Here is a 27,565-nt window from a genome sequence, read left to right as displayed (position 1 = left end):
GAGACTGTGATAAAGTCCTAGAATGGGAACTAGCTCTTTCAAATTCTAAATTATTGTATTAACCGTAGGAAAGCACTGCTTGTCATCTTATAAACTTACACATTGCTGCAGTCAGCCAAACTCACTGAATAAAGTACGGAAAACAACTAGGCTATTGCATCAAATTTATGTAGAAAAATGTAAAATTAATATTTTTTAATCCTAAATGTAGAAATATTACATAAACTAGTTTGTTTATTTTTAAAATGTAAATTGGCAGACACAAGAAAAAGCAAGTTTGCTTTATAAACAGAACCATCTGAACATAGACTTTTAATCCAGGACCTTTAGATTCTCAGAAGACCATGCAAATGCATATAATATCAGGAAAAAAGACTACTTTGCCAATGCTTTGCAATAGCTGTTAGTTACAAGAGAGGATACTGGCAGGAAGCAAGGTTCCTACAATTTGGTCTTGACTTGAAAAGAGCAAGTTCAAATACTTAAAGAAAATACAAAAAACTAGAACAGATCCACATACTTATTTTTAGGAGACTTATGGCTGTGGATGAGACAACTTGGCCACATTAGAGACAGCTCTATGTCCAGTCCTCTTCTCATTCAAAGTCTCACTCATCTCATCCACAAAACCCAGAAGGACAATAAGCTGTCTGCCTTTAATGCACTGGCACAATAACTGGCTCAACAGCAGAGCACGTGAGGATAAAATTATTAAATGCTTGCAAATGGGAAAAAGGCAGAAATTGATGGTTCTACGCCCTCCACATTTCTCCTTAAGACACAGGATAAAGGGGTTGTCACCTCATGTGAATCTTAAGCTAGACGGAGTAAGAGAGCCTAATACAGGCAGACAGACCCTTTGCAGAGATTTTAGCAGCTGTCTTTAAAAAGCCTGGCTGAGCATGCACTAGTAGCAATTTTTAAAAGCTTGTAACTAATTCAAATGTGGATGGATTCATGGAGGGTGAAAACCACATCCTGTAGTTTCTGCTCAGGACTATTCACAGTTGCTTTAGCATCTTTCTTACAGGCCTACCTGCATTTCTCTAAAAACTCCTCATGAAGTTTGGTATTTTACCTTTAGTAAAGTAAAATCATACAGATTAGTAAAAGTCCACAGCCCAGGATACATATCAAATTGAAGGCACAGGAGAGATTACCACAAACCAGGGAGTTACAAGTCACTGCTCCTAACCTCCTTGGCCAGGCTAGGCTTCTATGCTAAAATTCTCTCGCTCTCTCTTCAATAAATATGGTTCGTTTCTTTCCAGGAACTCAGCGTTCCTTATCTCGAGGTCAGCGCTCACCAGTTTTTCAGTGGATTGAGCCCTGAGTCCAGAGAACCCATCCCTACAAAAATTTCTGCTAAGAGCGATAACGTACTACTCGACGATAGGAACCGTACTGACATTTGAACCCTCTGTGTCTTTTAGACAAAGAAATTGAATTGAGCATCAACATGATACTGAGGGAGCTTTTAAAATGACCGCATTTCCTGAAAAAATATCAGCATAATAGAGTAAAGTAATATTTGAAGGAAAGGAAGAATTCTGAAGCAACAGTAAAGAGTTTTCCATAACACGTGTATCAGCTCCATCACAAAAGAGATTTCTCAGTCTTAACAGTGGACGCATCTAACAGTACCAGCAAACGTTCTTACTAAATGTTGTATTTGGCAGATGCTTAGTATTTACTCAACTTGGCATTGATAAATACAATGACAAATTTAAGTTAAAAATTTAAGTTAAAAAGATGCCGTTCAGATCTTCAGATCACTTGGATCCTGTCTGAAATCTGATGTCAGTCAAAATTTTTGCATTTTATTTGTTTGGGTGGCAGTCCAGACACTCGACCTATTCAAGCACACTTGTCTCACTGGTTTGACGAGCCTATGTCTACTCCTTCACCCTTTCAACTAATGCCCATCTACAAATGCCTCAGGAGGAGTCCACACCATGCTACTTCCCAACAGTGAATCAGTAAGCAGCATCAGAATGAAAGACAAGTAAAAGATACATACACTTACAAGCCTTCAGCTAAAGAAAAGCTTTCTGCTGCATCTTCGGCGCATATCTTGTCATGTTCTATTTCCTTATTCTCGTGCCACGCAAACACTAAACAGCTAAACAGGGCCAATTTTTTGAACCAAAATCAAAGACTGAGTCCTCCATTTCACCAAAGAGATACATGAGTACAATACGGGAAACGCTAAATATTTTATTTACAGCCTTTTCCTTATCATTCTCTGTTGTAACCTCTAAAGCACAGGACAGTGAGCAACCTCAGTATAAAATAAAAAAAAAAAATACTACGTATCAAAGCAAAGGATAGGAGATAATTTTAGTCATAACATTGCATCAGTTTTATGACATCACACTGAAAACCACAAGTAAATTGTTAGTGGACCATACACATTAAGTTACAATACCTGGGGTTTAGTGCATTCCTGAGAGCCAAAATGAAATGAATGCCATATAGGAGGAAAGGAAAAGATGAACATTATCAGACATGCCATAGTACATTCCAACACTATGAACATAATGTTAAAATTATGTTAATGAGAATCCACAGTCCCCTACAAGTTGGCTTTATACGCAGAAAGCCATGCCACAAATGAAGGCACTGCATTTAATTTTCGATTCTTGAAAAATATCGCAATGCAGTTGTTTTATTTAAGACTGTTTAATATTTTCTTCTACATTTTCAAAACAAGATATAAAACTTTCCTCAGAAAATACTGCTCAACCTTTCTGAAGAATAGCATTCTGAGATTACTGGAAATAAAGCATTAATAATTCATCAACAAAAATTCATACTTCATGGTAGCTAAGGATTTGGGGTAAAGCAAAAAAAAAGAAAGGATAATCATATATTTGGAAGAAAGGATAATTATATATTCTGTGAAGACTCTGAGTATGCAATCTGTGAGGCCTCATTAATTTGAATCAAAATGTATCTAACACCAAAACCAGAACACAACCACAGTGAACAGCAAATAAACTAATTCATCATATTCATTTGTGTTCAGTTTGTCTTTAACATGTTATCTGCTGCAACCTCTGACCATCTTCATTTCTTTAATGATTTTTTTTGTTAATTTATCCAAAATTTAGAAATAGAACTAAAGATGAGATCCTGAAAGATGCTGATCAATGGATGGGCAATAAGTCCTCAAGATTTATGCTAGAATATGCTTTGAATTCCTATGCGTTTCAAAAACAACTAAAAAAAGACTTTCTTCAGGTGATTTTTCAAGAAATTAAGATTTTTAAAAAATAAGATCAAGGGACAGAAAACAGGAAGGCAGAAAAGACAACACAACTTTTAACATGAGTGGTTGAAGCAACAGAAGTAATGTTGATAACAGAAAATAACAGGAGAACAATGTAAACAAGATCACCAAATACTGTAAAAAAGGAGGAAACAGGCCAACTTGGGGAAATCTTTAATATAACATAAAACTCATTTGAGCTTGTTTGACTTAACATTTTCTTTTAAAAAAAAGCAAGTCAATTATATGTATCACAGTACACTTTTAAAAACATTTGACTGCGATTATTTCAAATTTTACAGTTTATTTGGCAATCTCTTCCAACTCAATATGAAATCGCTCTTGTAATGAATTCCCCCCCCCACACACACACACACACAATCATTATGAACTCACACAGCAGAATGGCACACAATGGGCTTTTGATCTTAGTACCAGAGTTAAACTTGCAACAACTCATTGTGTACACCTAAAGTGAAATTTATACAACAGGTCTGGAGCTACTATTGCAAATGGCTCTGATTGTAATCTAAATATTGTCTTTTCAGAGTTAGACAAAAATTACACTAGTACTGTTGCTAAGCACAACGTATACATCTAAATAACACAAACAAAAATAATTCTTCCTGTTCTTATAATTCCTACCAACTACAATTATGCCACATTTTTATTTTTTCAAAAACAGACCAGTAAAATGTTTCATCTTCAAAGCAAGTGAACTGGCTCAACGGAAACATCCATAATAAATTTGAAGGCAATTAAAACTACACTGAAAATCAAACCATTAAAAGCTGTTGTATAAACAAAAAACAAATTGCTGGCGTAAAATGTAATTATTCAACTCATGAGGAAAAGCCTGTGCAATTAACAGGAGATGTAATCAAACATCTACACACTCAGACACACATTGAATATACAGGGAACTGGCAAACCAATCAAGGAATAAGGATAAAGAAGGGGAAAAGGATAAAACTTACAACTCTGCATTAGATCACAGACAGTATTTTAAAAACACCAAAGACCTAATCCTGCAAATTTATATGCATGTGGCTTACACTATGCAAAATTCAGCCCAGTGAACTCTATGAGATTAAATGTGCATGAAGTTATTTATGCCCACGCCTGCATGGGTTCTGCAGATTTGGGGGTTTAAACAATCACACGAGAGCCAAAGACAAACAGCTTTTCCAGTAGTGTGCTTACAGTTGAAAGTAACACCAGAAGAAACCATATTAATCTAATAGAGCTTTTCTCAATTTGAAGGTCACATAATTAAAATAACTAATAAAGTTTTGTTATTAGTTAATTTCAACCCAAGAAAAAGCCTATCCACTTACAATATGCAAGACTACCATTCATATTTATATATTTATAAATATATATAAAGGAAAATATATATAAATATTATATATATATATATATATATATAAAGGAAAAAAACTACATGATCTCCCTGATAAAAGACAGGCTAATGCAGTTCACTGAAACCCAAGTATATAAAGGTTCTTGAGGCAGTCATCGGTAAAGGTTAATTTGACTTTAAGGTCTGGATTCCAAAAAGAAACAACAGATCTAATTTGGCCTACTGCAATGCAATACAGTCCTTTTTAGGCCACAACAGTTGTTATCACCATATATATGAATGAGTGCTTCACTAACTGACCTTTAACACTGTACATTAAAATATTTGTACTGTAATCAAATATTGAAAAGAACTTAGAATACCATTTAGCTGCTTTCTTTCACAATTGCAAATAATGACTGGAACACCAAGGCATAACGTGTGACATTTACGGTCAAAAACAAACATGCTTTCAAACCTCCACCTGAACTAAAGTGCAAGTTGCACCCATGTTCACATATTACTACAGCCAAATTCCCAGCATTTTAAGGGGAAACTCCTCCACAGAATCCCACTTCTTTAAAGATGCCAGCAAGTTTGGCCATTTTCAGTAGTTTTCCTGTTTACGTTCTTGTAAACCATAAACACAGACAGCTTACCGTATGGTAACCTCTAGGTAGAGGTGGTTTCCCCACGGGATAAGGATCAACAGTATCGATAATTGTTTGCCGCTCCCCTTTTTGGTTGATTTTCCTAAATCTTCTTCGGGATTGCCTATGAGAAGCTTGGCGCTGAAAATACTCTTCATTTTCATCCATATAATCAACCTATAATAAACGCAGTGAAGTGTCATTTCCCAAAAGAAATAAAAATGTTACTGCATGTTAGCAACATCACTAATCCAATTCCAAGAGAAAGTGGTTAGCTATGCATTTCCTGTATTTTAGCGCTACAGTGAAGCTACTTAAAAAAAAAAAAAAAAACAGCCCACAGGGATGACCAAAAAAGTAAGCATTGGTATGAACAGAATCACTGAGTGTAAACACTTCTTTCAGAAAAGATAAAGGAAAAATGCTTTTCCCCCCCTCAATTCTTATTCTAGCACAGAATACAAACACTTCAGTACTCAATAAACTATAAAAGGGAAATTCTTATGGGAAAGCATTTGGTAGTTTTCCTAGTGACTTCCACTGATTACTTGGGATCTTCCCCAACCAATGTGTGGGGAAGGCTCCTCTCTTCAACAGGCAATGCTATTTTTATCATTTGCTTCAAATATTTTGAGACTTAAAAGAAGGATTAGCAAAAGACTGCGTTTACATTTAAAAAACCACTTCTAAGTAATAGCTGGAAGAATAAAAAAAATGATATTAGGAACATCCCAATATGAAACCAGCTTTCTCTGTTTCATAGGCTGCAAAGTCATAGTCCTAAATTCCTCACAGTAGCATACTGCAGTGAAAACACTGGAACAAGGCATTCTGCTTTTCCTGAAAGAGGAGAACAATCTTTTTATACTAATTCAACGTCTCTTCTGTGTTGGTCCTACTAATAGGAGCCTGACTACACACTGACAGTAAAATGAGACTTTTCAGCATCAGCCATATATGGGGACTCAGTTAACTCATATTCTTCAAATCCGTCCCCCAGGGATAAACAACACTTCTAAAGTTGCAACAAGCTCTTCCGGCACCTAGCAAGGCTCCTCCCTATTTTTCAACAGGGAAAAGAAATATTAGACAAGAATACTGTACTTCTCCTCCCAAGAATTTGCAGCATTCCTCTGTCACAAGGGTCACATACTAGTCAGTACATATCACTAAATACCACTGTCCGGTGTACTAGCACGTGGGGATGAGCACAGTTCCTGGTTTTCCAGGAAAAAATGGCAACTCTCAGCCCTCTCACCACAGAGCATGTTTTTCACATCTGAGACTGTCATATCCATGTTACAGACATTTCTCCCTTCTCCTGCCCCTCAGCATAGCCCCTTTCAGGCCTGAGACTGGAAGGTACTGCGCCCGGCAAACTCAGGAGACAGAATTCTTTCTATTCGTAGTACAGTTATTCCTTTTAAAAAGCTGGATTGAAGTGTACACCAAGTGTTTCATTTGAACTTTTCCCCAACTCTGGGGATTTTTTTTCCAAACTAAAAAAAATCCATTTTGAGGTACCGGCCCTTGATCTAAGATTATCTGTCAGTCCAGAAATTTTCTTCTTGTATCCTTTGCTTAGTCATCTTCTTTCCCTACGCCTATTTTACATTGCTCTTTCTTACAACTTATCAAAGTAGGAGCGTGAGAGAGACACATCCACCTATTAAATTGCATCAGGAGAACAAATATGGGACAATAAACCCTTTCCTAAACTTAGGGTTAGAGATGAGTTGCACCAATTGGCCAGATAACTCCGGGGGGCATGGAAATAGGGAGACACAATAGGCAGGTACTGAAGAGCTGCTCCCTCACAAAGTAAAATTATAGAGGGCTTTAGGAGCAAGGAGAAAACGACTAGCATTTCTCACTTGTACCTCCCATGTTTCACACGACTGAATTAGTTTCATAAGATAATGTTCTTAGTAGAATGGGAAGAGGGAGAAACATCACCAAACATTTGACAGAAAAAGCTAACGTTAGGCAAGCTTCTATCTCCTTACAGGAGATCACAGAACCTGCCTGCACTCACAAGAAGGTAAGTTAAAATGCTGTTTTAACAATTAACTTTAAACAAAAAATAACTTCTCTCTTTGACAGGCCTAAATCTATTTTATAATTTCCACAGTTTAGACTTACAGGCATTGTCACTTTTTGTTAAAAAAAAAAAAAAAAAAAACCCACCCACTAGTTCAATGTCACAGCCTGTGTTTGAACTAGTGTCTATATATGGCTTAGGTAATTGTCACGCCTGTATTGTGAACTGATCGTTATCTCAGTGACAGAGCAAAAAACACTTAGCCCCTTGATGGTGCAATTGATGCGCATTGAGGTACCAGCTGATAACTGTTGAACCTCTGAACCCTCAGAGATGATGCTATTTGACCACTGGACTATAGCAGACTACTACTAAGATAAGCTTTTCACCAGAAAAGTTGGTAGAACTTTAAAGTATTCAAACTGCTTGTTAAAATCTCAAACTGCTGAAAATAAACTTAATTCACTCAAATATTAATTCAACTAACTTGAGATTAATACTTTAAAATATCTGTGCTCAACTGCAATAAGAAAGCAGCTGCACTTAAAAATCCTGTTCCACTATTCTGCAGAAAAGTGGAAACAAAACTGCAAAAGTAAATTTAATGTAATAGTGCAAAAAGATGTCTATCACTCAAACAAGGCAAACATGCATGCAAGAAATGGCAAGGAAGTTAGACACGACTTGCAGATTTATAAAAGCTCATTTGCAAAACCCAGAAATCTCTTCAAGTTTAATTGAAAGCTAAAGTATGTAAAATAAAGTTCTACTTCAAAACAATTTGGAAGTAAATGAAGGGAAATATTCTTACCACAATCATTTCAGATGGCTCTAAAACAATGCATTCACAGCCACGCCTGAAGCTTCCTGCAGAACGCTTGCCAAAACTGAAGAGAACAAGAATACTTACATCAGAACAAAAATCAGAGCTATAACACAATCTGTAAGCCATATTTACATTTTCATCAGAAACTGAAAAGCATATAAAAATATGCATACCTCTGTGTAATACAACAGTTCCATGCAAATGTCCTCTTTTACATAACCGATACCTAAGGATATCAACAGCTGCGTTTTTTTTTTTTTTTTATTTACACAGTTTACTAAGGGTATCTGCTAAATAATTCTGCTGACACTAAAACAAGCATCAATCAAATACTAATTAAGATGCATGGTTGATTCTGAATTACATCAGAGGCAGTTTAAACTAGCGACAATCTCCTTCTAATGTTACAGTATTAAGTCACCTAAACTATCTGTATGTCTAAAGAAAGCTAACTAGCATACCTGAGAAAAAAATAAAAAGCCTTATCAACTTCTATTAGCTCCTCTTTACATAAAAATAATAAATAAAAATTAAGTATACTGAATGTAAGACTATTCCCAATTTCAATAGATGAGGGCAAAAGGCCATTCTGCCTTTCGTTACATATCCCACCTTAGCACAGTAACTAAGCATGATAATCTTCTGCTTCCTATACTGTGAAAGAGAAATCTTTTTTAGTTTCAATTTCTGTAGGTGCTTGCCTATATTAAATGAACATGCGTGTCTGCAGGCTCAGCTGCAAAGAATTCTAGAAATACAGTGGTAAAGGCGCAGTGTAAGGAAACAGTACATAATTCAGTGAAATACAAGAACTTGCATCGCTGGATTCTTGATGCTATGCCATCAGAGTGGAATGCTAGAAAACCAACTAAAGGGGGGGGGGGGGGGACACCACAGACCTAGTAATTTATATTTAAACTTGTCAGCTCAACGCCAGACCTTTTCAGTCACTAACAGGAAGGTGGGACAGGACAGAGAATGGCTGGAACTTCTGGGGTCTTCTTGTAGCCTACTGTAATAAAGTTGCTCTAAAATTTGCCAAGAGCAGAAATACTATTCAGCCTTCCCCTTTCTTCAATCCAGCTCTGTGCAATAGACACAGGAAACCTTCCTATTTGAAGCTCACAGGGCATATAAATAGACAGATAGATAAATATCTTTTTTTTTTTAACATAAAAAAATAAGGATGTAAGAGTAAAAGAGATAGGGGAAGTTTGAAGAATTTTAAAAGGCAGGTATTAAAAAAGTTTTTGAAAAACAAACCAAACTCAAGAATATTCTAAATTTTGAATTTTAACTAATTACCTTATGCACAGTCACAGTGACACACTCAAACTTTTTAAAAGTTACTTTTCACAGACACACTGTTAGCTTCTTTTACAATGAGGAAACTGTAGGAGATCATATACTGTTCCAAACAGCATATCTAGCCAGTTTATATCTATTTGCCTGTCCAGCCAGGGGATTAGCAGAAATGAACAGTTTAACTTGCTACCCCAAAGGCTAATCTCTTGACAACAGCACTTCTATAGCTGAAAAAGAAGGCAGTCAGATATTGAAAAGAAATGCCAGCTGTGCTTATTCATCAAAATAATAATCGTGTTTAATGGTACATGGGACTTCTACAATAGAAAAATTTTTCCAGAATACTAAGCCTCTTGAAAAGAAACATTCAATAGGGGGAAAAAAAAAAATCTTCTCCCAATAAAATGTGTATTTTCCTAGAGGCAAACACATGCTTCCTTCTACAGTTTAGCAAAAAAACACAGGGTGCTTTACTCTACGACGTGATCTTGAGTTGCATACAATTTGAACTACCTGAAAGACACCAGAAAATGATACCATTAACATGATTCATTAGACCATTGAAAAAGTGACAAACTTATTTTCTTGGTCATTAACCTGATCCATAGACACAATTTTTCCTTAAAATCACATGGGGATGGGACGGGGTGGGGAAGGGAGAGAGAGAAAGGAAAAAGGATATCAATTACTCTCCTGAAAAATATAATAATGCAAAGACGATGATAAGGAAACATGCACAGAAATATTGCCTTGTCTCATGCATATCCTCCTCACCTCTTTGCTCGTAAACACTGTCTTTAGCCTAGAATGAAATACGATGATGTGTTTTCTAGCCTTCAACTGATCACTGATTTCAAAAGAAAATACATATAATGCCTTTCCACCCCAATATTCCTCTTCTATTGCCATCTCTAAGCATAAACCTTAAACTTATGCACTTTGATAATAACTGCTGCCATCCAAGTTTCAAGCATTAGCAAATACAGTTAAAAAAGTGTATTGGAATGAGTTTTTCCTACTCTCTTCAATGACTCTCTTCAATTTTAGCCTTCAGCACAATAGAACATATTAAGACAGAAGAAGGCACACACTGAATTACATCAGTGATAAAATTCCTTATTTCTGTTCCCAGATAACACACTAAGTCTCATAGCAATGAGCACATCACTGCTGTACTGCTCAGATTCCTACGACAGTATTAGATTTTATCAGAGCAGACCATACATCACGTGTATACTACCTTCGACCAAAGATTACAAGGCACTAAGGCTGTAAACAATACTTCATGAAGTATTGTAGGCAAGATGGCAAGCAAATTAAGACAAAGAAAGTTAAATGTCCTTTCAAGAGTTACAGCTCTGTTCTCAGATATGCCACATGAGCTAAACCTCCTGACTTTCCACCTGCTGCTGAAAATTCATCATCACATAGTGAGGAAGCCACATAACCAGGAAAAAGTAGGAAACTCCTCTGTGAACTTCAGCCACTTCTAGACACTTTAAAAGTGTCCAACTCCAACAACTGCTGTGATCCACCACAACGCTTACATACGACCTGCTGCAGAACAGATTTCTATACCTGAAGGGCATCATGCAAAAGTCTGTTACCATTCACCTTGAACAACAACTGGATTCTCAGGGTATCCCCAACCTCACTGTTTCATTTCAGAACATTAACAAAGCTGTTAAGTTTTACTGGAAAAAATTCGGCAAAGCCTTATACAAAATAAAAAAGCGCTAAAGATCAACCACAAAGAGGGACTTCAATGACATGCTTTCCTACTCAAAAATCTCTAGCTGCGGTATCCACCCATTAGGTAGAGGAAGCCATCACCAAACAAGCATGATCTAACTGAGCAAAACTGTGTTATTTAAAATATTAGTAAGCAGGAAAAAGAAGCAAATACCCAAAATACAATGGAGGCTCTTCACCGAGCTGATTAGAAAGCCCAAGCTATAAAGCCTTTTATAAAACAACAGGAAAAGAACTTTATATAGGGGACCACAATTAAGCAAAACTTTGATTTTCTTAATAATTTAGAAGATTTTCCTCCTACCACAGGGCTCCATAAGCAGGGTTAAACATGGAGCCCTTAAACTGATTACACCCATTCAACAGGTCACCTAGGTTCACTCAGTCCAAAAGCCTCCTGTGAAACTCAGGGAAAGTCTATAATCATTCAGAACTGGTCAGGACAGAGTTTCTCATGCTGGCACTGGGCTGTGCCTACTGGCCTTACAGATTTGTTATGGCCTGGCACAACACATGCGTAAGCTTAACAGCTTGCATCAAAGTGGGTAGCCACAACTCCGCATGGTTTTGCACCCAAACTAACAGGTTTTGCAATCCAGAATCCCTTTGAAAGGGAGGTAGAACCACTTACCTCAGATGCAAAGTTACACAAACTTGGTGACTCTGTATCTGCATGCAAGCTGGGCTGGCTTGAGCAGTGCAACATTATTGGGAAGAAAGTGTAGCAGAAAAAGTTTCAGTGGAAAGGATTATCTTCATAATACTAGCTCTATTTTAGTAACATTTTCTAGATCCTGTTCTTTCCCAACTTTTGGATGCTGGGTCAGACTTGCCATATAAAAGGAGTAGCCAGATTTATCACAAAATAGGAAGTCTATAGTAGCACTAGCTGGCTAAATGAAGGTAAGATGTGGGAAGCCTTTACTATTTGATTTCAACGAATATGGCATTTGACAAATTTATTCCTTCCCTTGCTGCAATGTGAAATAAGGCTGAGGATATATGATCTCAATAGGGAGCTGAAGGCTAAACATTTTTGTGTTTAAAACATGGTACGGAATTCGATGTAATGTACACTTCACATTTGTTTCTATCGCAAAATTCTTTAATCACTTCAATAAAAAATGTCTTATTACAAAAAAATCTTTTCTTCCTGCCTAAGCCTTATTAATTTTAACCCCCTAGAATAGCTCATCTGCAACTCCAAGCCAGTGATGCACATGAGAGAATCCCAGCACTGCAACTATTTTCTCTAAATCAGTGATGCACATGAGAGAATTTCAGCTTCAGATCAAAGAAAGCAAAGTTTAAAGACACCTTTGTGATGATGGTGGTCAATATGGGATGTAGAGGTTATGACAGTAATTTAGATAGCCAGAAGGCAGCCTGGTTAGGATACTGCTGGCCTACCTAAACTCCCCGGAGAACCTTGACCTGCAGCAGGTTTTCTAACGCTTCTCTTCCTGGTACCACATAAGCTCAGACTTGAGGTTCCTTGAGGACTAAAGCTTCACAGACGCTCTCCTCAGTACCTGTGCTAGCGGCAATTTCCCTTTATATCACAGTTGCTTTTATTCCTCACAGAGCTATGAAATGTACGATGCAAATATAGACGTACATAAAGTTAAACAAGACAGTTTTATTTGCAGGAATCTACTTTATAGTAAATTTCAATACAGCAATTTTGAAAGTGGATGACAAAAAAACAACAACAATAACAACAAATTTAGCTCTTACAATGTTAGGTACTCTCCCCATGCAACTGCTCCCTAATTATACAATTTCCCCCAAACAACTGACAAGATAAAAGATTAATTTCCTACCTGAGTATTCAAAAGCATTATTTCCAAAAAAATTCATCAATACTAATAAAGCCTTTTGCTCATCATGTTTAATAAAAGTAGGGATTTTAATCCACACAACTTGTTTTGAAACTTCTGTTCTCATGCATTCTAAAAATTGAGCTTACACCAACTGTAGACGACAGCAAGGGTTTGTAGTTTTCTGCTTCATTAGCGTACCTTACCACATACACACTTCATCTTGTAACTCATTATACTCCAAGTATATACAATTGGCTAAAGCACAGTCAGACTATAGAAAGAACAAATGCATTAGAGATTACAGCATGCTAGTTAATAAAAGACAAGTTTTAAGTGAAAGTTAAGGGGTTTCTGTGTTTCCAAAGTTTACATCATAAGTTTTCATTTAAAAAAGTCTTTACAATTATAGAACTACAATTAGCAAAAAAACATCAGTAGCTAACAAACAAACAGAAAGAAAATAATCAAGATCACTATGTGCATTTCTTCCCCTTCAAATTTATTAAGTTGGCTAATAAAACAAAATAACAAAATCTATCACATGAACTGAAAGACCTAAAGCCACAAATAACGCATGAATTTTTAAAAGCACTCACATGTATAGACAGCCAAAAGCTTTCAGTTACCGAAGGTGACTTGTTCTGCCTGCCTGTCCTTTCTGCTATTATCATGACACTGGAGGACAAAGCAGGTTTCTCCAGACATGACCCATCCATTTCCCCAGGTCCCCAGACACCCCAGTACACATACAGATGCTCTTTTCAAAGTTCTCAGAAAAGACGGCAGCTACTGAACACTGAACGCTCTTATCAGCATTCAGCGCTGTCCCCTTGCCCTGGGCCTCCGCATTCCTGTTTTCATGTCAGTCTAACTCCCAAACGGAAAGTTATTCCTCAGCAACGGAACACAAATGCATTCATCAAAAGTGATGCAAAACCTGAAGAAAATTCCACCGACTACAAAAATCAAGAAAAGCACTCTAAACCATAAACCTTTTTTAATTATGTGCAGCTCCCAAGATCGCTCAAAAAAATCTCTAGTGACAAATATTAAAAAGGATATACAAAACTTCAGAGCTTTCCTTGTATCATGTAAGTTTATTTCTTTCAAAATTCATCACCTTAGCTTAATGTAGTAATTTACACATGAAATACAAGTGCTAGTGAAACAAAACACTACTGTATCACAAAGAAAGGTCCATAACATATGGCCATCTATATAATACATATTCTGCAGCATATTTATAAGTGCAAAATACTTTACAGATTTACATATCTGTAAATATAATATACATAAAGATGCTGATCTAGACTAAAGTCTAATTAATTGGTACTTCCTCCAAGCCCAAAAGCATATGCTCCATTCAGAAATGTTCTAACTGAAGGAAAGATACAAGTAATACTGTTGTTTCAAGTATTTAAAAATTTCTATGGTACTTTCATGCAAGAAAACTAATTCCATATAAACTAATTTGGTATGGTTTTTAAATACCTCTACAAGATATTAAAACTGTAAGTGTTATCACAACTACTGTAAACATTTAGGCCAAAGTTCTAGCACTCAAATATTTAAAAACTTATCTTTCGAAGTTTTCAAATGTGATGTACAAAAAATATCAAAGCTTTTTGTTGCTGCGGTGGAGTATGTGTCAGTGCCGGGCATCTAAGTATATATGGAGGTTAAAATAAACATTTTCCCTCCCCCAGCATCCCCTTTTCCTGAATCTAGTATTTCTTATTTCCAGACATATCTGAATAAATCTGTGAGCAGTTCCACGTCCCAGGTGCTTAAAAGTATTCATAAAAAAACCATTTAACATAGAAGTTTCATAAACCCAATATCTCCAAAGTATTTGTGTGAAAATGACACTACTTTAGTACACACTACATTTAGAAGAACCACAGAAAATTATTAAGATGAAATATAGAGGCATTGCGTTAAGCATTTTCAGCATGTGAAGTTATATGTCCTGAATAGGTTTCAGTTGCTTTTAGGTAGCAGCCGCACCGCAAGTGCTTTTACTGTCATTGCTATTTACACTCGGTTGCTCTCTCCCCTGTGCTTCCCTTCGTTGCCCAGGGCAGCGCAGCGCTCTCCTCCAGGCACGGAGGAGCCACCGAACGGTTCCTCTTCATGGGGCACATCCTGCCGCAGTCATTTGCTGCGCGGGTTGCGTGGCACTGCTTCCTCATACCAGCTTCCTGACCTCAGCCATGACCAACAGCTGCTTTGTACCGACTTTAACAATTATTCTCTGATGACAGAGAAGCCAACATGAGCAGAATATCTGAGCTCTGGCAAATCCCATAGTCAAATCTTGATGTCATCGTCAACATTTAACTTACTCTTGACAAAGCCAGAGCCTCGAAGATTTTAGTTCCAAGGCTTATCAGTCATACTAAACTCCTGAATGAAGTATTGTAGCGCAGGATTTATTTGATGTCTAAATGGCAGAAAAATGGGGACTCCGTTTTCTATCTGCCACTTAGATGTAAGGGATTCAGGGAAGCTCCTCCTTTCCTCACTGCTTGTTTTAATAAAAAAAAAAATCACTTTCGATTTTGATATGTCCAGATCAGAACTAAAAACATGAGCCACCTTGCAACAGCTTACTCTAACCATGCTAGGTTTAGCTGGGTTTCACGCGCATGTGCTGGGTAAGACAGAGCCCAGGCTGTTCCCCCACCCAACTGCCCCCTGCCAGGGTGGGGGGCCACAGGAGAATTATAATTTAGAAGAGCATACATACACGTGTGCAAGCCACCCTAGGGGCATGCCTAAGTGTGCTGAAGGAAACTAAATTTGGCATGGCCAGTTTCTGACCCCTTGGAAAAAAGGCAGAACAACTCAGGCACGCGGAGCAGCTCTGCCGTGCTCAGCGCTCGCTGGCGATTATGCAAGAAGGGAAGGTAGCAGTGGGGTTTCACGTGGTTACCGCTGAGCCCTAGAAGCTGTAAAAGCATAGCTCTGTCAACTAAAAGATAGAGGAACATTATCACATAATTTGACCTCCTGTATAACGTAGGCTTACTTCTCTGATTAATTCCTACCTTTTAGAAAAATAAGCTAGTGTGCAAAACTATGATCCAAACTGCTCTTTGATTTGTGTTAGCATTTTTAATTAAAGTGATAGTCATGTGCATATCAAATCCACAGATTCACATTTGTTTTAATGCATTTAATTCTCACAACGCTATTGCATTTGTAGGTAGGTTTTTTCTTTTGTGTTTCGGGGTTTTTTTTGCAAAAGTGAATAGCTGCTTTACAGAAATGCTTTTCAGTCTAAAGGAAAACTGATATGTTGGCAACTGAAATATGAGTTGAGGAGGCATTTGCAGACCTGCCACCGGTTTCAAATCCTGGAGACATGAGCTCACTATACCATGGATAAGGATGATTACATTATCCAGGGTTATATGATAGCTTAGATGTTTACTGTCTCAGATGCAACAGATCAGGTAACAGCAAAGGGATTCACTTGCAGCATCACAGCTGACTACACGCCAAACAATACTCTAGGACACACACACACAAAAACAGAAACTATGAGCTGCAGATTCTTGCTTGACCAACTACCTGTGGGAGAACAAAAATAGTCATATCGAGCTCAGAATTGAGGTGCTGGAGTATGAGGGTGTAAAGCAGGGAAGAACGGAGCAAGTCACTCCGTGCTCGAGAGCTAACCTGTCTGCGCTAAAGGCACTTCAGTACTGCAGGATAAGCAAGTTTACAGGGTATTAATGCTTCAAATAATCACTGCTTACATTGTGTGGAGGTTAACTTGAACTCAAGCTGAAAATTTTCAGCAAGATTCCAAGCATTTTTAGTTAGCATCCTTACCACAGATGACACATGATAGTACTTCACCTCCATAGTACAACTTACTACTCAAAGGTATTCCTCAATTTCATATGTAAACACAACCCAGATCAGAAGTCCCTTTAATATGGTGAATTACAAATGGCTAGAGAAAGCACTTCAGAAGAAGTTCCTGAAAACCTGCAGGGAATAATTCAAAATCAGCTTATTTCCGAACACATTCCCTTCAGTCAGTCCTTGAAACATATGCCTCAGAATGATCTTAATATAAGTCATTTTTTTAGTATGGACTACCGTCTTTAAAAGTGTGGTTAATTTGAAAATCCTGGACTGAATATAGTAGTAAGTCACTGGACTGACTACGGTAGTGAGTTTCTCTAGGGCGCATGTGTGCGCGGAAAGAATTAAGCAAAGTTTTAAATTTGCTGCTTGTCACTGTAGCTTTCTATAGTGTTACCTTAAAACTGAACTGAAAATCTGAAGAACAAACAAAAAACCCCACGACTTTGAAACTGATGTGCTGTAGAGTCCCAAAGCGTTTTCAAAACCTTTCAGCCTGCGGTACTGCTCAGGGCTCTTTCTTTACAACCTTTCCATATATTCTAACAAGAGATGTTTTAATGATATTTTTCTGTGAAATTCAAGATCTCTATTTATAAACTATATATAATATATACATGTATATACATATATACATGTGTGTTCGTATATATATGCACACACTTCTGGACAGTAGTAGTTATGGCAACAACAACATTTCTAGCTTACTGCAGCTAAAAGCAACTAAAGCTACTGTAGCTTACTACTACAGCACCAAAAACTAGAAGCCAGGTACCTCATTTAATTTGGAATAAAACAGTCATATTTTAATTTTTTCAAATGAGATATTCACCTATTAATACGCCTTAGAAAAATATTCAATGATGAAATTTTTTTAAACCCAGATTTTCTGGCATTCTGTAATTTAAAAGAAAAAAATCTGTATTTTAATAAGCTGTTTGAATAAAAGCAGCTTTGCTTCTGCTTCATCTTAATGACATCAGTGCTGCCATAGAGATTACTGTGACATCACAGGATCTGCATAATTGTCTCAAAGAATGAGAAGTACTGGAAAACATTACTTAAGAGGCAAGAGCTTGTCTGAACATAGTTTGACTGACTAACATTCATGAAATCCTTTAAAACAGAGAAGTCTTTTTCTGACATGATACAAAACCTTTCAATGTTCTATCTTAAAAGCTTTTTTCTTAAAAAGCTGAAAATTATTTTAATTCTGTTATACAGTTTCCTAATTAGATATTAAAAGTTGTCATTAAAAAAAAAAAAGAAAATGTATAACCTGACATCTTATATGGGTTTTTGCTAGCAAAACAAGACCATTTCCCATCTTCATTTGTATGCCTGACTCATTCAATACAACCATTTCATTCACAGAGGGTCAAATACATGACCTCAGTAACTAGCTTCCATAAATCTTATTACTAAAAATGCAGATACAGTCAAGATGTCTTTGCAATAAGTGTCCTATAACTGTAATTGAGAAAAACCAAATCAATAAAGTAATAGTGATAATTTTATAACAATTTAGATTATAATTCAGATTTACAGAAATAAATTAACCCTCCTTTAGCATGCTTTACTACGTTTAGTGTACTCAGATTTATTTTTCAGAAGCATTTGAAAGTTTCAGCATTACCAGAAAGTAAACTCTCAGACAATTTAAGTCTTCCAAAGTACTGAACAACATTGTATGCTGAAAACACTATTTGGAGAAGTAGTATAGTAGTGGAACCATAGTAATAATCAAAATAATACTTCCAGCTTTCTGCAGTCCTACAAACACATAAGTAAATAAAAAGTCATTATTTCAGTTCTGTCAAGTTTATCCTTTACCCAAAGACAAGATTACAGCATTGTAGCACAAACCTTGACCACCTAATTAAACTATCCAAGTGAGGCAAAAAAGGTTCTTTCCCTACATACCGCAACCCTTCAGTGCGGAGAGAACCATCCTACAACATATTATTACGGGACTTTTGTCAACAGCTTTCTGGACGTTCCATTAAAAAAACAACGGTTTTAAGGTACCGCTTTAAGAGGACATAGACTGGTAAGCATCTATCTTCAATTCTTTATATTATTCTTTTAAGTATCTTTTAACTGTGGTAATATCTCATCTCTAATTTCAGGATTTAAAATGGATCTCTGCAGCTAGTTAACGTTGCTTCATAGGCAGCAGAAACTTCACTGCCCTGCTGAAGACAGCGCTTTCTTCAATGACTCGGCATGTGTTTTACACTGTAGTTTACTGTAGCATTATCACTTTCTTGCTCTCCAGTACACTCAGTTCCCTCTGTTCACAGGCGTTTGCTTTTCTCTCTCTCAGGTATCCTTCTTTCTCAAGGGGACTGAGACTTTGTGCTATTTTTACACATAGCTCATTCTTGTGTTCCTTTTGGACAAGCACTGACCAGACAACTTGTCAGCTCATTCTGCTTGTAAACCCCACCTGGAGAGCCTGACAGCATGGAGAACAAACATCATGGTCTTCCTTTCACCCTCAGCAATCTCATAATAGCAGCTTTCACAAGCACCTGCATTTTCCATGTTTTGCGCACTTGTACCAAAAGTTAAACCTTTAAGTACTAGTTATCAGAAGGAACAGACTGGAGGATAGGTCATCTCATTTACCAGCTGTAATAACAATCATGAAAAAGCAAGTTTCCCTTAGATAGATCTGTTTAAGGGCTAGCAATGCAGTAGTGAATACCCAGGTATGAAAGCTGTCAAATTTAACTTTAAAATAACCACTTACTTTCATTACATAAGGAATTTCCCCTCTTAGACTCTCACAAAAAGCTCTTCCCTCAATTGTATACAAGTCATTTATTTTCATTTCAGATAATAGCTTTTTAATATTAAATCCAAGCCTGAAAGTCTACGAAGGAAATACTAGCATACACTGAGACCTGTGGACAATAAATGGATATCACACAATTATACCAGAGAACAATAAAAGCAAGGTTGAACAATTTTTCCAAGATTGATCAGAGGCTGTTCTCAATTACTTGAAATCATGACATGCTCCATTAGAACACTAATACTAGAATTAGAAATGTCTCTCTAACCAATGAAACATAATATAAGCAAAACTATCAAAGACAAGAACCAGCAACAAAACATGACATGCTCTATCATCCATTTCTTGACAACACTAAACTCTTATAGGTTCGATTTGTATTCCCAACAAAACTAAATTAACTGGTAAGTAACTGTTCAGCATTTACTGATTCACTGAAATTACAATTTATGTTCCATTCCTTAGACTCAAAATCATAGACCAAAAATTAGAAACATGTCACAAGGATCAAAACTGAGATTTTTCTTGCCCATAGTTTATCATCATTACCTGGTGAGCAATCAGTACCAGTTAAAATATTGGTAAAATGGTTGCATTTAGAAGACTTTTGTGCAATTCCTTTCTACATGGCCTTGTAGTTATTGAAGAAAACAGACAGCAATACAGAATTATAATACGTGAACTAGGTCACAGATATACAGCTTCAAAATTTCGGACACTAACAGATTTATACAGCCTTTTGTACAAAAAAGCTTGGGCAATCACAGAACAGAATCCCTTTTAAACATCTAGAAGAGGGAAAAGAAAGTATTAAAATGTTTAAAATACTGTTTAGGTAACACATTCTGCCTAGCCCGCATACGTTTAAGATCAATTTGAAGACCTTAGCACAAATGAGGGAGAGAGGATGGTCCTTTCTCAGCCACTTCCTAAGGTGATTGCAAGCAGGGTGTCTTGTATGCAGTGTATCTACAGGATACAGTTTGATTTATCTTTCCCAGTACAAATCTCTAATGTCTTTCTCTTTGCTATGAAAAAGAATTTGCTTTTGCCTATCGTCTAGGCAGGCAACGTACAGTTCCAAGGCAAATCAGCTTTCATTGCAGCACACCTTACAAACTAACAAGGCAGCAACCAAAAAACCTATCAAAATTTTTCAGCAGGGTGACCATTTCAACAACTTCAGGAAAACAAGTTTTCCAGTGGAATGACTGTTTTCCCCATTCATCCTAGAGAGCATTCTGTTACAACCTTCTCAATAAAAGCAAGAAGCCCATCACATTCAGAACAATTTTCAAACCCTGAACAGGAAAAATTTTACCCCCAACTTTCCAACGCTTGAGGTGGGATGTCAGAGTTGATACTATTCATAACAGATGTCATTGAATCTGTTTCCCCTTGCAACTATCTTCAAGTACTCTCTCCCTTCCTATGCTTTCTTTCTGATAAAAGACTATCCCCATGAATCTAAACCTCCCTTGGATTGCCTCATTCAGTTTTTTCCTTCAGATGCATTCAGTTACTTTGATCTATTGAGATAGGTTTTGTGTGTTAAATACTTTGTTTCTATACTTCGTGTTGCAAACTCCCAAGAATGATTTTGTTATTAAAAGTTAATTTAACTTTTTGTATTTTTACATTTCAGATCTAAAGAGGGAAGATTAACACCACTGACATGGACAAACGGTAAGAAAAGAAAAGCCTAATTAAGTTTTCTTTTTTTGACGCAAGAACAGTGGCAGCACATACTGTGCTGATTTATGATTACTGTGTGTCAACAGTGAAAAACTGGACAAAACAAGGATTTTTGATCTACAAATTCTATATCATTATCAACTTATGGTGTCTCTCTGGAAAACATATGAAGTTGCTCTCCGATTATTCCATCAATGCACCTGAACATCAGCAGGTGATCCAGACTAAATCCATCAGCTCCTTTGAATGGAAAAGGACAGAAGCCTGTAGCTCTACAGAATAAAATCTAGAAGAAAAACTAGTACAGGCTAGCATTTATCACTGTGACAAAACATCTTCAGTTCAGAAAACTTCAGCTTGTGAGGGCTTCTTTCTAAAATTTGTTTCTTTCCTAGCATTTTCATCTCTAAAAGCCTCCCCACCTCAAGAGGAATCCAAAATATTCAGGCTCGCTTAAAAGTTATTCAGGTCATTTGTCTCTTTCTGCCTTTCTTACCCTCTTATCTTGTCATTAAAAACTGGGAAGAAAGCCTGGTAGCTCTAACCCCAGTACATCAGACTTCTATTTTTATTTTCAAAAAGATGGCAGCATAATAGATTACATTCCCTAACGTTTTACCAGTTGTGCCATAAAAAATTCAACTAGCATTGAAATGTTTCAACAGGAACAATGCCAGCCATACACCACCCAATCTCATTATTTAGGAACTGTGTCCTCTCCTATTTCCAAACACCTCAGATATTGGCAGCCAATTTGGAAGGTCACCAATTTCAGTCTTCAGCAAACTCTAGATCATTCAGCAGAAGAGGAGATGGGTGAGATAAAGCAAAACATGTAATATATAATTTATTTAGCTGTAAAAACATTTAATACATTAATCTTTAAAAAAAACTGTAAGCCAATTTCTGCAAACAGGAAGGACAGTTTTAGACAACACTACTGACAGGAGCATGTCCTCTGCATCACAAACATTGCTGTGACACCAGGTGAGGAGAGAAGACAAGGCCCAGTTAACTTATGGGTCACCTAATTCAGCTGTGGCCAGAGTTAACTGTAACTTCGTCTAGACAAGGAAGCCAGATTCAGAGAGCTTGAAACTGTCCCTGAATGCCCTGATAGCCTGCTCCTCCATGAGCTGAGCTCCAGAAGAGACATGCAGCCACCCTAGTTCCTCTAGCGCTACATAACAAAGAAGGAAATGCCACAGATAGGTGAGCTCCAGGCCTTACTGACAACACCAGCCAGGATACCAACTGGAGATTTAAAGTAGATGTCAGAGCAGATGCTCCCAACAAAACATTCCCTTTCGTAAGTAAGTATTCTCCAGGAGCTGAGTCTCAAAAATTTATTATAACCGAGTGCGCTATGATAGTCTAATTTCGTACTTGCAGGTAGAAGTAGTGCCTTCATTCAAGGGGAAAGACACAGCCTTTTAGCTAGATGCAGATGGTACAAAGCAGTTAAGGATACTTTTGTAATGTTTAACAGTAGTTAGAGATCTAAAATCCACTATGAATAATTAACGGTAGACATATGCTACCAGCCATAAGACACTATCTCTGCCAATTCTTCCAACCTCTTTCTTCAACCCCTTATCATGACCCCAGTCTTGTCCAGATTAAACCACAAGATGACTCAGTTTCAGCTAAGAATGGACTGCAATGCTGAACTAAGTCACTCAGATCCAACAGAAAGCCAAAGACACCACTGGGTGTCAGCCCATTGACAATACCATGCTCAACACTTTCCCACTAGCCTTTCTAATTAGTTATGAGCATGGCTTCAAAACAGCACTTTCCAGATACAGGAATCATGAGGCAACAAACAGATCATGGGAATATCCAGCAGCAGCAATTAGCAGCAGAAAAATAAAATTTAATATTCAAGAATAAGAGTTCTGAGAGCAAATTAAATCCGAATCACAGACTTTCTTCAAGTAATTTCTTAAATAAACTTGAAAGCATAACCCAGGAAGTCATTTTTCCTTTATAAATTTCCAATTACGATTTTTTTTTCCCATCGTGATGCTGCAAATCCTTAGCTTTGGCAAAGCTCATAAGGAGAGACAGGGAAAATGCTCAGTGAGAATAAAGCACAGCTCTTGATCAACTCCCTATGTATCTTAAATTACAAAAGTAGCAGCTCCCAGAAGTACAACTCCTTCGATCCTGCAAATCAGCCATTTTAAAACTTTGTATCCAGTTCAGAGGAAAAAAAAAAACACACTATTTTCTAAGTAAATTCAGACCTTATTTTGATTTAAAAATTTGTTTGCGTGTCACTGTCTTTCAGTTAAAAGATGAGTCTTGTTCTAAGTTATCTCACAAACTTCCACAGCAGTATCTATTATGAAACACTGCAAGTTGCAAATGCGTTAACATCATGCATCGAGAGACAGCCTTTATCTTTGTGATCCAAATTATCAGTACAATTCTATTAACTGAAAAAAACCTATCAAATAGTTCTGTATTCAAAATATAAACATATCACCAGCAACATATACAAACCAAAGCACACCAGACAGCATGTCCCAAGCATCACAAAAACTAGTCCACAGCCAAGAGCTCTACATCAGCACTTTTATATTAATATGCATTACCTGTCAATCCCTAACAAATTTTCTTCTGTGAAAGGTGACATTGTTATGTTAATCAGAACACACTTTGACCGTAAACATTTTATTTATGGACAAGGACAATGCACACAACTATGGATTAAGATGCCTTTTAAAAGTCTAACTTTTGCATCAACCAGGGAACCAACATATAAACTTAAAACATCATCTACTGCAGATGTGTCAGTCTTTGCCATTTAAGAGTTTTTAAATATTAAAATTCATCTCCTTCCAATTAACTTTTTTTCTTCCATCTGCAAGATGGCCAGGGATTGAAATAGAAGAAGTGGCTTTATAACTGTCCTGAAAGAATATTATAAAGTGAACTTTAAAATTATGTTCTGTATATAAAGGGAGAAATGCAGGCCAAAAAAAAAGTATGTATTCATTATTTATAATGAAAAAGAAGCATTTCCAGATCCACAGAATTTTTAAGTCAGATGAGTTACACAAATACTATAGCATTCAATGGCTGTAGTTCCTCACTTAGACTAATAAAGGTAATCAAACAATTATAAGACCCATATGAGAGTGCCTTTATGAATTTATCAAAGCAGTAAATTGAGAAGTATGTTTCACCACCACCTGCCTTAAGTAGAAGAGGAAATCAAATATCTGACAAAACATTCGTAACACAAAGTGGGACTCACTTCTGCACAAGTTTTGTTATTGCTTTAAACAGATTTGAAATAAGTCTGATTTCTTTAATGGCTCTCCAGTATTATTTGATATTCTATTCCATTATAGGTTGTTTTAGTATAGGAAAGACTAGAGGTCTAAGTCATCACTATTTAAATAGACATACCCTCCATAATTTTGAAAAGAGAAAAAAACAGAGGTACTCTCAACTTCAAAACATAATCTTTTCATTACTCAGAGGAAAAAAAAACTTGAATGATTGCTCTTTTATTGTTAATTTGCCAAAAGAAGCACAGCTTTGCACTGCCATATGAACTGGTGAGAGGAGGAGAGGGCAGGTATGGCAGCAAGGAAGGAAAAGGAGAGGCTGAGCAAGTTCAGAGCGAGAATGAGTTTGCAGGTAAAGAGAATGATAAAGCCATCACGCAGAAAGTCGGCATCACGGCGTGCCTGAGCTGCACAGCAAACACGGCTCAAATGGTCTTTGAAGAATTCTCTAGGAGAAAGGCAGAAAAACAAGCACCAGAGCCCACAGCTGAGAGAAATCTGTCTTACAAGTCCGTATTTTACTGCTGCTAAGAGTTAGTCACATCCCCCAGCGACAGAGGCCACGGGCAAACACAAGGTTAGCTGTAGGAGATCTAGGAGATATTTGTGTATCCCAGCTCCAAGCCAAGTAAGATGAAAGACTACAGTACAATTTACACTGGAAGTAAAGTCCTGGAACAGAAACGACTTGGGAAGTCGGAACAGCTGAGCAAATGTGATGAGAAAATAGAGCAGACATAGGGATGCTGGAGGCAATTCCAGAGATATTTTGAGGGACTGTCACATTACTGCTGTCTGTGACCACTTGGAAGCACAGGAGAGCCAGGACAACCTTCAGGGAATTATATTTTCTGCTCATTTATTTTCTGGACTTAATACATAGACCTCATTCTACCATGTGAATTGCTTCAGGGTACAGAAGCTCCAGGGAAGTGGTGAGAAAAGAAGTATTAATTCATGCTAGTTTGAGGGACAGAGCAAGGTTAAGGCATTTAATATTTCAAGCATATATTGCAATCAAATTAAACCTTAAAGACTAGGAAAGAAATGTTAGTATAACATGGAGGGGGAAAAAAATCTACCTCACATTAAACTGCCATAATAAATTTCACTGCTGCAGTTTACAGTAGTTCTTTAAGAGAACAGAAATACTTATTTTACTTTATTTCACCAGAAATATAGGCATTTTAATTGTTAAAACGGAAATTCTTTAAAACTTTGAATTATGAGTTTTCCCAAAATAATCAATTAATTGAATAAAATCCAGCCTTATGAACACTTTTTTTCTAGCTGAGGGCTTGTTATTTGAACAAATACAAGCTAAAGTTATATTCCAATAGCCAAATAAAGTGATTTACTCATTTGCACAAACAGACTGTTTAAAAGTGAAAATTCCCCAAACAAGTCACTCCTCCTTGAAAGAACTTTTTTACTTTGAAATAAAGCCTTGTCAAGTAGCTAGTTGCAAGTAGTTTTACAAGTCTCCCGGCAAATTAAATAACTTTAGTAAAATCAGTAACTATCCTACTCATTTCAAACTATTTCAAACAGCAGCTATTTGATCATATATATAGTACATATAGCACACTATGAAGCTGGTTATTTGGGGAGTTTGGAGTGTTATGCTATTTTTTTTATTTGTGGCTTGAGTGGGAAAGCAAGGGAATGTTGGTTCCTTAGGGTTTTAGATGGCTTGAATTCTTAGTTTTAAGAGATTCTTCTTCCCAATGGTACATTAACTTTCTGCCAACCTCAGTCCTTGCTCCCTCTCCCCAAAGAATCAAGGGACTGGAATCAAGGACATGGAAATAATGACTTGAAAGAAAAAAAAAATTAAAGTTTCTTTTACATAATATCTACAAATAAATAGCATTGCCACAATGTTATCCAAACTGTCTTAGTATACTATATCTGAAAATAATGCAACTAGTTTAGCTAACAGAGTCTCCAAATGCAAACAATTTGCTGAACATATGCAGTCAAAGGCACCAGGGTATTTCTATGTTCCAGCTATAAATCTGAACATAGCATTCCTATCTACTCCTTATGGGCTCAGGTGCCAACAGCCATGAAGTTAGAGTACCATGGAATTCAGCATAGGACTGAAAAACATATCCAAGATTTTGCACAGATTTATTCATTGGGATCACCCGAATTATCTTGAAGTACTGTTTTTCACACGGGCTTGTACGGGCATACATTTTAAAAGAGCAAAACCCAAGCAAGAATGACATATGCTCTTCAGTCATTCAAGATGGAGGGAAGTATATTTGTTTATTTTAATTTAAATTTGGCCAGCTACTGCCCAGCCATCATCCAAAAAAACAAGCTTGACATAAACCCAGTGAACTGCCCCACTGGCATAGGGCTAGTATGCACCTGCAGGCTTCTGACCTCAAGAGTTCCTCGAGCAAGTTTTAGTGAACTTCCCTCCGCCCCCGAAAACCCACCTCAGATCAAGGGTTAAAGGCCTCCTTCTGAAGAGGAAGGCAGGGACAGGTCTCTGTGGCTAGCCCTTAAGCAGCAGACTCTCAGCCAAATACCTGCACAGCAGGCGAAGAGATGAGCAGGGCCAGACGAGGGGGCTGTCTGCTGGCTGGACAGTGCTGGCCCTGGACAGAGGTCCCCGCTGGGAGGGCTGGACAGCGGCCCCGGGAACCTGAGCAAAGGCATTTATTTATTGCAGGGCTGTTGGCTGGGCAGACTGAGTTAAATCATCAAAGAAGAGGGAATAATTCTGAGGTGTGCGTGTTTGCAGGGGTGGGGGATGGTGAGATGTTTTGATACAGGAGGGATTGGGGATGGTACGTATTAACCAGTGCAAACTCTAGGAGAGGGAAAAGTTAGGGAATGAGGGTTTCCCAGGTCACTCAAATTTG

The 27,565-nt window shown here is 37.2% G+C and overlaps 1 protein-coding gene across 7 annotated transcripts in view; it reads right to left on the bottom strand.

Moving 5' to 3' along the window:
- RAPGEF2 (Rap guanine nucleotide exchange factor 2) overlaps positions 1–27,565 on the bottom strand; it is a 191,945-nt gene that overhangs the window by 85,006 nt on the left and 79,374 nt on the right. For 4 of the 7 annotated variants that reach the window (XM_068942402.1, XM_068942403.1, XM_068942405.1 and 1 more), the window contains exons 5-7: positions 8,116–8,191; positions 5,273–5,440; positions 2,429–2,446 (exon numbers count right to left, since the gene is read on the bottom strand). In XM_068942402.1, coding sequence (XP_068798503.1) covers positions 2,429–2,446; positions 5,273–5,440; positions 8,116–8,191 — 262 coding nt within the window. The remainder of the gene's footprint in view (positions 1–2,428; positions 2,447–5,272; positions 5,441–8,115; positions 8,192–27,565) is intronic. The other 3 variants (XM_068942404.1, XM_068942407.1, XM_068942408.1) reach the window with 1 other exon arrangement.

This window comes from Struthio camelus, chromosome 4, assembly GCF_040807025.1.
Source record: "Struthio camelus isolate bStrCam1 chromosome 4, bStrCam1.hap1, whole genome shotgun sequence".
In the NCBI taxonomy this organism is placed as follows: domain Eukaryota; kingdom Metazoa; phylum Chordata; class Aves; order Struthioniformes; family Struthionidae; genus Struthio; species Struthio camelus.
Note: the sequence above shows the minus strand (reverse complement) of the source record. Positions and strands in the feature narration are given on the sequence as shown.